The sequence below is a fragment of the Chaetura pelagica genome, unplaced genomic scaffold (assembly GCF_000747805.2).
Source record: "Chaetura pelagica isolate M959 unplaced genomic scaffold, ChaPel_1.0 scaffold2, whole genome shotgun sequence".
Taxonomy (NCBI): domain Eukaryota; kingdom Metazoa; phylum Chordata; class Aves; order Apodiformes; family Apodidae; genus Chaetura; species Chaetura pelagica.
The window spans coordinates 5,254,184-5,266,582 of NW_009952796.1; the positions used below are offsets into that span (position 1 = coordinate 5,254,184).

A 12,399-nucleotide genomic window follows, 5' to 3' on the forward strand; every position below is an offset into this window, starting at 1 on the left:
ACCCGCGGAGCCTCCGCGGGCCCGCAGGAGCGTGGCCGGAGCCGGCCTCTCCGCTGTGCGGGGCCCTCCGTGCCGTGGGTGTGAGCTCAGCGCTGGGAGGCCCTCGGAGGTCCTCAGCAGGCAAAATTCCCCGGTTCTTCGTTGCAAACTCGCCTGCAGCGTTGGCTGCCTGGCGTCAGACCCTGCGGGCACCGATTTGTCTGCCTTATTTTTCTCAGTGAAGGAGAGTTGGCTCATAATCCCTGGTGCTGCTTCAGAAGCCACCTGGTTCTGGCAGAAAAAGCTACAGAAGCAGCTGAAAGAAATACACCCTAGATGGACAGGCTATTTGTGAAAAATGAAAAGGCTCCCTGTTTTTTAGTTATAGAAAAAAAAATTGTGCTCTTGCATTTTCTTGGAGAACAGGAGCATCAGCTTTACAGGACATAGCACAATGATGTGCACGTGTGCATCCCAAACCTTTTCTTGAGATGATTTTTCTGTCTGAAATCTTAGCATTTCAGTTGCTGGAAGTTTATTTGATGAGGATGTTACCCCCTTAATTCCCAGCGAAGTGTGAATTAATCCAATGTTGCTGTAAATGTAAAAAAACCAAGTAACTTCTTAACACTGCACTATTTAGCTTTATTGTGAGGAGATTATTAAAATTAAGTTTTTTTTTCCTTTTAAGTGTTGTAGTAATAATTCTGATATCAAAAGTATTGAGTTTGCCTTCCTGGTCTCTTAAGTGTTAGACTGAACTTTAGCACTTGCACAACAGTTGACATTGGAAAAACATAATAAAATCACTGGGTGTGGTAATAAAATGTGGCTGGCTTGCTAGGTGAAGTAGGAATTAGTTGTAACTAGTGGCAATATGCTACTGACAGATTAGCTGGAGAGCAAGACCACTTATGCAGAGAGCAGAGTGGTCTCCCCAACTTAATGGATAAAAATAAAGCTTTGTGTATTCTGAATAACCACACAGTTTTTCCTTATCTTGGGCTTCAGATAATTACACTGTCAGATTTGGAATGTGACTACATTAACGCTAGATCGTGCTGCTCAAAACTCAATAAAGTAAATTATTCTTTGCATTTAATATAGTTTAAGAAAACAGCCTTTCATCTTCACAGCACAAATAACAGGCGTGTAATGTGTATCCAAAGAGCCTTGATTGGCAATATTTTGCTGCTTATGCCTGTCTTTCAGCAAATGCAATCACAGAAGGCTGCTCTTGTGCTCAGAGATGGGCTGCTACTCAGAATTTGTGGGACTCCTCACACAGTTCTGTGCTTTCATTCTTGTAGGTTTGCCACACCAAGAATGTCTTCTCATGACTGAAGTTTGAGATCTTTACAGCAACTTTCTAATCTCTCTTGAACAGTAGAAAGCTTTACTGTGATAAGAAAACATACCATTTTAACCAAGTCTGCTTAAAACTGATTTAATTGAACCAATGTAGCCTTCCCTCCTGGGTGTTCACTTTGATTTAAAGGTATTTTCTTTCTTAATATAAGAGGGAATGCTATAGGATACTACCAAGCCAAAAATGTGTTGTTGCCAGGGGCTGACCCAACTTTATTTTGCCATATTTCGTATTGATCAGCTTTTTGAGTTGTTCCAAGCTGGAGGGTGTTGGTATGTTCTGTGTCTGTGCAGATTGTCATTATCTTCTCTCATTCCTAAATCCCCTGTTCTCTGCAGTGATTTCAAATGACTGCTGTATACTTTCTTAACTTGCTTTTATAAGTGCTTGTGTAATATAGTTGTGTTCAAACAGCTGCTGTGCTTTTCTCTAGACATTTTTTAATACTTTGATAAAGCATCTCTGTTACAATATCTTAGGGCCTGATTTCTGTATTAGTCATATGGAATCTGTCTGAAGTTACTAGTTTCCCCACATTGTGATGAAATAATATGTCCTTGCTATGAATTTTCTGTCTGAGCTTTACATTATTAGAATCAGATGATAACTTCATATAGATGTTTTTTAAGAAAGGAATTTACATTTGTGCTTGTAACTTTTTTTTTTCCTTCCCTTTTTACAGTGGGTGTTTCCTGAAGTGATTGGTCATGCTGTTGTAACTGTATTAATGCTTATTTCATTGCACTGGTTCATCTTTCTCCTTAATTTGCCAGTAGCAACATGGAATATATATAGGTAAGTGCAAAGGGGTTTATGTGCTTTTTTCCCCCCACTGTTACGTGTTTAGCTTGTAGTATGAAGATAAGCAATATGTCATGTTTCAGTTGTGTTCTTGAGCTGCTAACAACCTTCATGGATCTAATTAACATAAGACTCCCTTTCCAGTTAAAATTACAAGAAACTCAACCGTTTAAAGGATATTAAACTTTTGGCCTTTCTGTAGTGCCCAGGAATCTTGATTTGTGAGTAATTCCCAAGTTCATAGGAAGTAATAGCATGTTAATTTGGATTATGAAGGAGTATTGCAAACATAGTTGTTAGTGTTTTTCATTCTGTGCCTACATGCTATTGCAAACATAGTTGTTAGTGTTTTTCATTCTGTGCCTACATGCCTGCTAGTGATACTAGCATCAAAGTACTTATTCAGCACAGCTGATGGCTGTAAAATTGGCTGTGGTGTTGTCCCCTACACCCTCCTTCATTTACTGTCTTGTCTCTCCCCTTTGTATGCATTACTTTTGGCCCCCCATCTTGCCTGTTTGTATTTGGAAAGGTTTTCAGACTTGTGATCTTATAACAACTGTCCATGTTACTGGTTTTGAAATGGTTTCCTTCTCAGTAGGGGTTTCCATGTGGCAACATTGGGACTGTTGGTTCAGAAATGGTCATTTTCTGTCATTCGATGTGCAGAGGATTGAACCTTTATAGGTGTCATGCTAATGAAAACTAGTGGTGGATCTGCCACAAATTATCTCTAATCACTGTACTGTGCGAAGTCCAAAAGACCGAATGTTTAAGATAGAGGTATGAAAAGTTGGCTGTAATTCTTGTTTGCCTGAACCTCCTAGGGCCAGCTTTTTGCAGGGATGGGTCAAGTTGCTCCTAAAATGTAACAGAGTTCCATAGCTGTCATTAAAATAAGCTGAATATCTGTTTACTTATCATCTCATTCTTGGGCAAAATAATAATGTGATTATCACCGTTTTTCTACAAAACTGCTAGCAAAGCATTCAAATGTTTCTAAGCTGGAGTAACATGAGACAGTATAACTTGTATGCTTAATAAACATGGTGCCTAAATGCATACGTACAGGGATAGTTTTGTTTTGCCACCCATAGGTACAACTGTATTATACACTGTTGCACAAAATGACCAGTATTCCCTTTGGTATCTGCTGGCAAGTATGGAGTTTGTGTTTGATGTTTTGTTTGGCTAGACTGTTTCTACAGAGACATTAGAGAGAGAAGTACAAGAAATGAAAGCTTCAAAGAAAATACCTACTTCTGCTGCTTCCTTTCTCTTAAGTTATGTCAATGTTTAAAGTAGCTACTTAGTTTCCTTTCTAAACCTGGTTAGAGAGAATTTTAAACATACAATTAATTCTATTTCTACACTTCAGTGAGTAAGCTTTGAGTGGTGTTTTGAAATGACAGCTCTCATTTTGTATTTCTTATACATGGAGTACACATTCTGAATATTCTGAAATCTAGGATTGTTATCATAGAAACATAGAATCATAGAATATTTTGGGTTGGAAGAGACCTTAAAGATCATCTATAACATAAGATAGACATTGTGATGTCTATTTTGCATAGACATGCTTGAGACTATAGGTTAGAATAATCTGGCTCTTGTAATGTCTTTAGGTAGATTATGCCCATCTTCAAATTTAAGGAATAATAAAAAAATACAATATTTAAAATAAAGTGAAAATTTTGACCAGGATTTCCACATCCCTTACAAAATTGTGTAATCTGCAGGGAAATGTCCTGTTGCTGTGGCAGCAGCTTCCACTGAATAGAAGCCCTGGAGGCACTAATGTGTATATTCTTTAAAGCCGACAGTTTTCTTGTTCTGTGTGCTTTTGCAGCACAAATGTTTTGCTGTTTAGGATGTTAACAACTGGCTTGACTTGTGTTTGTCAGCATCTGGCATTGTGGTGGCCATTACTACAGTTTCTTGATGTGTAATATAAGATGTACGTGCTTGTGAGCCTCTTGGAAAAACTACCTTCCAGGTCCCACAAGCTTTAATTACATTGCATAATTTAAGTGTTATCACTCTTCTTAAAAAGCAAAATTATTAAATCGTAGACTTATAAGAGAACTATGCCCTCTATTTCTTGCATAAATTGGTATAGGAAGCTTGTGTTCTTCCTTATAGTGCATTTTAAAGGATAAATCTTCAGTAAATGTTATAATACTAAAAATAGATGAGTTGCTTAAAATTTAAAATATATGAGAGACTTTCAAACTGTAGTTATTTCACATCAACTATTTTTATGGGACATAGTTGTCTTTGTTATTAGTCAAATATGCTGCAGTGCTTTTTAATGACTCTGTGAAAGCCAAATACTGTGGTACTAACTTCTTGTTTTGTTTTGGTATTTTTTCTCCTGCTGCTGCTAGAAAATATCCTTGGTTCTTGTTCCCTTTCTTCCCCTCCTGTTATTGAAATGAATGTTTAAGAGTTGGGTGAGTGCCTTTTGGAGTACAAGAGGTGCCATTCTTTGAGTATATAAAGAAAATCAAAAGGTGTTGTTTTTTGAGACCTTGTTTTTTTCTAGGTGTAAGACCAGGAGTTAAATTCTTGTGTAGAAAGAGTTTTATTCTAGGAAGACAGAGCCTGTATGACATTAAGTGAATAATAATACTGACTGAGCTAATCTGGAGTGAGAACTTAATGTGTTTGTATTTGCTCTCTTGAGAAATGCTTATGACAAAAAAAACCAAACACAACACATGCTGCTTGTTGAATTTTCACAGGACATAAACATTTGTTTTGCTGGTTCTGTTCTTTTTGCTTACATTTCACTTTGTTTCAGTCAATTTTTGTTCTTATGTGAGTTTAGACAGCAGTACTTAACTTTGGTTTTTCCTTGTTTCTCATCCTGCCAGCCTCAGTATCTATGCTGAAATAACACAGAATGGTTGTGACAAAGATGGGAATACTACACACATCATTTGTCTTCTCTTATGCTATCTCACTTTGACTACTGCAGTTTGTGCTTATGTGGGGGTCTTTAAATAAATATCTAATTCTTGGCTAAATTAATTCTTTTCATCTAATGTATCTTTCCCCTGTGGGTAGATGTTTCCTTCATAATGCTGAATAACCACAAGCAACAATTAAAATGAACTGGAATTGGCTACTACCTCAAAACTTTCCCATTTATACATGAGAAACTGGGCTGATACTTCTAATACCTCTTGTCCTTGTATTCTTTCTTTGTGGGTTGTAGTGGCAGAGATACATGCAACACCCTGAAACTGAAACAGAATTAAAAAGCTCCCTTATGTTGAATTGTGAAACAACTTATATAAAAGTCCCACCTGTGCAAGCTCTCCTCCCCTTCCCGACACTGCCTCATGTTTTGATGACCATACTTCTGTTTTTTCTTTTAAACTTTTAGGTACATTATGGTGCCAAGTGGAAACATGGGGGTATTTGATCCCACAGAGATCCATAACCGAGGACAACTGAAATCACACATGAAGGAAGCCATGATTAAACTAGGCTTTCATCTGCTCTGTTTCTTCATGTACCTTTACAGGTTAGTTTCAAAAATTGCTCCTAAGGAACAAAGGAATTGTCTGCAAGCTATTTTTATCTCCTCTATTTAGCTAGTGTAATCGCTGGTATTCGTGTCTTTTTGCATACTGCTAAGCCTCAATAATGTATTTTCACAGCTATCTCCAGGCTCGTTATTTGAGTGCCTTTATTCTTTCTGATCAAGCATTGTTTGGAAACTCAGACTATTTTGTAATCTCACTAAGTACAATATAAGGAGTTACAGCACCTAGAATAAGTGGCCTGTTTAGAATGGAAATCATCTTGAGGACCAAGTTTATTTTGCAAGTTCTGTTTTAGAAAATAAAATAAATCAGGCTAAGTGGCAAGCAGATGAATTCTGTGATGGGACCACTTATTACTAGGTGGAAGAACTACTATTCTACTGCAGTATTACTTCTGCAATCCTTGTCTCCATAAGCAAAGCACATAGCAAGTCAAGGCAACTGCAATTTCAGAATCAAATGCAGTTCTCTCATGAAAGTGATTGCTGTTCCTTCTTGCATATGCTTCAGTAATTCACTGGTGTAATGTTTTCTGTTTTGTCACAGTATGATTCTGGCTTTGATAAATGATTGAGAAGTTGAAAAAGATCGATTAGCTGCCAAATTGGGTCATCACTCCAGTGACTGGTTGTGGAGCTACAGACACCTTCCAAACCTACCTAGCTCAGTGTTGTCATGCAGTATATTTTTCCTCTTTGAACAATAAATATTTTTCTGTATTTTTAACATAAAATATTTTCAAAAGACATGGGATTTGTGTAGCAGTTATTTTTGTTCCTTTACAATCCAAACTGCTGGAGCTGCTGCTTCTGTAAGATGAAATCCTTGCTTACAGAACTCATCTGGAATTAAATGGTGAGAAAGGGAACATGTTTCAGCACTATGTGCTGGTAATAGTGGTAGTTCCAGAAAAAAATTAAATGCAGCTCTGATGTCTGCTTCTTACTGAAAGTTGTCAAGATTGTGCCTCTGGATCTCAAGCTGTCCTGTTAGACCCTAGTTTGAAGAAGTGCTTGGAACACAGATTTCAAAGTGGAACACTAGCACAGCTTGCTTCTTTGTGTCAGAGTTTTTTCCAGCTAAAAAGCAATGGAATAGAAGTGATGCTTTTCTACCTTTCCACCCATCTCCAACAAACTCTATGAAGTCTTGTATTGAGAAGGATCAAGGTCTCCTTGGTGAAAGTGACACTTGGGTGTAAGGGTGAAGAACAAAGATGAAACATTAATACTTTTTCCCTTCAACTCCTATTTTGTCATTGAACTGCATCCTTGATCTCCATACAAAGTAAACCTCATATTGCACCAGGGTTGGAGTTGGTTATAAAAAGACTGTGCAGTCACTGCTTCATGAACCTGCTGTTTCCATATCCAGGGAGGTGAATCAAGAGCATGTCTAGCTTGGAGAGATGGTCTGGTGAACCATAATCCAGTTATCCCAATTCTGATGTAACTGCTTCAAAAACACCAGCAAATTAAGTTCATTTTCTGTGGCTTTTGTGTCAGTGATAAATATATATAAGCCTGAGTTTGTATCATCACTGTCTTTAAAATTTTCTATATGTATAGGAACAGGCTTTTTGAAATAAACACATTGAGTGAAACATAAAAAAATACAGTTCTGTAAATAAGTCCTAAAATGTCTAAGTTTTTCCTTCTCAAGTATTTGTTCTTTGGTATATAGCTGTATTTAGCAGATTGTTTCAGTGAAAAGACAACACTGAAGTTATATTTCTCTAGATACCCTGTGTTCAGTGTTTGTTCTAGGAAAAGCTTGACTTTAAATTTATGATCGATGGAGTCTTAAGTTCAGCTGTTGCAAAGATGAAAAACTGCTGAAAATTACACTGTTAAAAAAATAACTAAGGAAATTGTTACCACAGTTGCTTGCCACCAACTACTTGACACCAGAAAAATCAGACTAGAGAAAGTACTGCCTTATAAAGCTGAATCCCAGACCAGAGGTAGGTCTGGAAAAAGGAGAGTAAATAAAACTTGCAAAGTCAGTAATTTCTGTAGCAGCTTATATGGTAGGCAATTATGTTACTTTTATGTGAAAAAAATATATTACACCTATGTTGAGTTTTTATCTATTTGCAAAAAGGACAGTGTTAGTAATCTGCTTAAGTCCTTGCTGTAGTGCTAACAGATAAATTTCATTAATGATGTTTCACATTGAGAAACACAATCTCTAAGCCTACCACTTAAGCTAGCAATTTCATTTCTTATTCTGAAGACATGATTTTGAGAGGAGCTTTATTATTAATGATGATGTAAGAGGCATTGTCTTAAATAATTTCTAACTACTGACACCTCAGAATCACAGTGATGACATTACATAGGATAGAGATAGCGTATGTGTCTCTTGCAGTCATCTCACCAGAGGTAGACATAAGACAGCAGATGAAACGAAGTAATAAGAAACCAAACAAACCAAAACCAAACGACTAATTTAATCTGCTGTGTGAATTTTTTATGGCCGAAACAGGTCTGCAGTCTTACAACTCTCCTGCAAATATGAGTAGTACCCAAGGGAAGCAGCACATGGGAAGAAATAAGACATGCCCCTTCTGTTTGCACCTGCATTTAAGGCATGGTTAGGCAACGACTATTCAAAGAGTAAGTGAAGGAGTAAGCTTAATACAGAGGTACTCCTAGGAGTAAAGGTATTTTCTCACCAATATAGAAGATAGAATAAAAAAACCTGATGCAGTTCAGCAAAATTTTGCATTTAGAGAAGCTACAGGAAAAGGACAGCAAATTTATGTGTATCTTTTTATTTAACTATTAGCTACACCTGAATAAAAATGTCCAAGATGCCAAAGATGAAGTTCTGTTTTAAGGTACAGAGAAAAAGAACAAAACACAGCATTAGCTGGAGGAAACAATGGCAAAATTTAAGGAATATCTTCCAGATCTGTCAGGCATAGAAGCTCCTTTATGTCAACTGCAGATATAAGTCTGGAAGGCCCTGATCTCCAGTTCAATAGACACCTAAGCAAGAGATCTAAGTATTTTAGGAGCACCTTCTTGATATATATCAGAAAAGCCACAAAACCCACCACTGACCTAAAGCAATCATGTCTGGTATTTACACAGTGTCCAGCCTTAAGGAATCAAAGTCTTCAGGGAGCCTTGAAGGAGCCAGACCTTTATCAAGTTAGATTAAGCACAGAAGGGGACAAAGGCAAGTAGAGTGCTAAATATACAGTGAAAACACAATCATGAGGTAGATTAGAACCAGACATCAAGAACTGGAAAGCCTGCACACAACACTGAATGCAGCTGAACTGCTGCAAATTAATTTTCCTAGCAAGGAAACAGAAGACTACAAACATGGAAGGAATCTAAAATTAATGATCAAGAAATTAAGATCCAAGTCAGTAATGTAAGTGAAGTTAGGGAAACTAAGAACTATTCATTCCAGTTATTTATTCTGTTTATTGAATTGAAAGAAAGGGAATACAAACATTTCTGTTAAGTGCTGTGCACCAACATGGAAAAAGTGTATTTTTTTTAAAAACCCTAATAAAAACAAATCAGAAGTTAATGTAGTTCCAATTGATTTTTAAAGATATGTTTAAAATACTACACATTCATAAAATAAAGTTAAAACGGTGTTCTGTAAATAATTAGTAAAACAAGTGAAAATAAATACGAGACCCAAAGTTCTTAAGTTTTTAATGTAATATAGCAAAGAAAATTTTAACTACTTAATATAATTCAAGGAGAGTAACAAAAATCCAGAAAGTTTAAGAGCGCAATCCTTTGAAACATTTAATATCAGTCCATAGCAAAGTCATTACATACCAAAAGCTCTAAGTGTTAACTAGTTCCACCACAACTCCATATAAATCTTGACAATTTAGAAATCTTGAGATCAACAATAAAGTTCTTTTCTTGATCTCTACAGCTTGGTTTGTAAGTACATACATGCTTTGAGGATCCATTTTGTCCCATAAGTTTTCAAGGAGCCAATAACTTTTTCCATCTGTGCCTAAAAATGTTAAAAGATTCAAATCTAGCACATATACTCTAGCAATGAAAAATGTTTTAAGAAAAAAGATGGGGCACAATGAATTTCAAATTTATAAAAATATACTGATATTAACCAAAACCTTCTGGTCAAAGGACACTTCACATACACACGATATAAAGTATGCAATAAAACATGACAAGTACCTAGAACATTTGGTTCTCTGTTCATGGAACACAAGCACACACACATTCATACCAGATGGGAGGAACACTCTCACATTTTATTGAATCCATATTATCTGGATTATTCTTATTATAGAAATAAGAAAACTTGTATACAGTTTCTTTCAACAACTAGAGGCAGCTACTGCAGCAGTAGTTCAACACTGCACACTTCAATTAAGTCCACCCTGTTTAAAAAAGTGTCAATTTTTTTTTTCTGTGTTTTTTCTTTCTTTCTAAAGATTTATACAAGTAACAGTTTTCAAAATTAAGTATGGCAGCTGAAAATGTACTCAAGCCAATGTGGAAAAGACAGGAGGAGGTCAGAAGGAATATTAGCCACTTCTGGGATGGGTGTTCCTCTTAATAGTTGTCTCAAAAAAAATAATTGAGAAACAAGTGTATTTTGTAGCTAAAAATACAGACCAACTATTGAAAGTGCATTTTTCCTCCTCCCTCTTGAGTTCAGTAGTTTGTTGGTCAGTAAATCCTACTTTTTATGTTAATTCCTCTTTCTCTACCTTCTTCCCCATTTGGGTCTACATCATCTCCCCTCAAACTACAGCTAATTGTACGAGTCCTTACTTCCTTCTAAAGAAGCCTTCAAAACTGAATTTGGGTGGGAGTATCACTTAGCAGTGTAAAAGTAGAGAACTAGACACAAACTCCCAAGAATATACTGAGTTTTATTAGACATTACCTGTTTGAAGCCAAGTTGGGAAGTAACTGGCAAGATCTGGATAGATTCCTACCTTGCATCTTTGCTCTAATAATAATAAAAAGAAATTAACTTTAAAAGTTGGAGAACTTTAGAAGGGAATTTAAAAGAAAGGTGTAATTTTTTCCCCCACTACCCTCCCCTCCAAAACAAGGACAGAACCAGCATCTTCCCTTTTGTGCCTTGAAAATTACTTACCTGAACAGCTAAAGAACATTCAGATAATTAAATGCTTCAGCATAATTTTTTTAAAGATCTCCCTTGACAATAACCTGGGGCTACTGTGAATATTTTAAGCCAACAGTTGACCAGAGAAAGTTACAAAAGGAGCACATGCTTACAGTATTTTCCTCTCTAAAACAATACGCCTTTTGACTGAAATACAGTAATTTATTGCAGGTGTGTACTTGTTCCAGCCTTAGATTCCAGCCTATGAACATTTTTAAGCACATGGAAATCAACGTGTTACAAATGAGCAAATTTATTTGTTCTCTACCCCTCCCAGTCTCATTTTTATAGTGGGTACAAAAAGTATTGGTACTTTTCAATTCACATATTGCGAATGTAATGTGTTAGAAATAGTTTAGGTTCCTCTTTAATCTACAGGTTGGAATGGCAGTCATTACCACTAGATCTGTAATATTAGTTTACTGGGGGACCAAGTAGCCTGGTTAAATGCAGATGACTCTCACCTTTCTCACCTCTGCTCATCCCCTGTGCGAGACAGAGCTGTGCAAGACGCAGTTACTGAGCCACTCTGGAAACAGTGTCCTCTATAGGGAGCTTTCCTTTACATTGCATAGTTGCACCACAGAACTGAAGTGGAGATATCAGAACATGTGCTTCTCCCTAACTCTGCTTCTGAATACCTGAAGTGTATTTCAGAGGTACAAACCAAGTTCAGAAGAGAAACCCCAGAACAGAGGGGCAGTATTTTGGCAAAAGCACTAAGTTTCAATTTCTAAATCGCAATGCATTGCAATGAAAAGTAGGCATCAGCCCATACCACCCACCCCAATCTTTTATTTAGATATGGCCACTACATGAAAAATGCCTGCTGAAGTGCTCGTGAGACTTCAAATCTAAACTTGAGATTTGATCCAGCCTTCAATCCCCTGCCTAAAGTTCCCACTGAAGCCCCATGCGTATGAGGTAAGCAGACCATTGTATGAGACTTTAAGAGACATCAAAAGAAAATTATACTCCATATTCTCCCCAAATAATGTTTTGTTTGAAAACCTAAGTTCCAGAGTAAGACAATAATTTAGGTATTAATTTTTTATTTAAAACCCAAAGGTTTACCTTACTCAAATTTGACCTTAGGAAGCTGGCAGTTTCCCTGCAACACTAATGCCACAAGGAAGGAGACTGACTAATCTTACACTGTCTTAACTAGAAACAGAAACAAACAGCTTCCTCTAGAACCAGCTAATGGAAAAAGGAACTTATTTGTAGTCTTAAGTTTACACAAGTATTCCCAGTACTGTGGAACAGTAATTCACATTAATTTTAAGACAGATATACCAGATTGAAGACAAGAACATTAAGTTCCTACTTGATTTTGGAGGTATGTCAGATTCAGGGCTGGTATCAGAATCTTAAATCATGTTCCCATTTACACAAAAGGCAAGAAAAAATCCCGCCACCAGATGGCTGGAATCTAAAAAAGCAAAAAACAAACAAACCAACCAAACAAAACCACCAAAAAGCAAACAAACAAACAAAAAAACAAAACAACAAAACCAAATCAACAAAAAAAACCCACAATAACAAAAAAAA

The 12,399-nt window shown here is 36.6% G+C and overlaps 1 protein-coding gene across 1 annotated transcript; it reads left to right on the forward strand.

The window, feature by feature from the left end:
- Positions 1-996: 996 nt before the first annotated feature.
- CNIH4 (cornichon family AMPA receptor auxiliary protein 4) lies at positions 997-6,451 on the forward strand. The gene is made up of 4 exons (XM_009994766.1): positions 997-1,059; positions 2,031-2,143; positions 5,541-5,681; positions 6,250-6,451. Exons 2-4 carry the CDS (start codon positions 2,076-2,078, stop codon positions 6,275-6,277), a joined length of 237 nt encoding a protein of 78 aa, XP_009993068.1. The 5' UTR covers positions 997-1,059; positions 2,031-2,075; the 3' UTR covers positions 6,278-6,451.
- Positions 6,452-12,399: the final 5,948 nt, after the last annotated feature.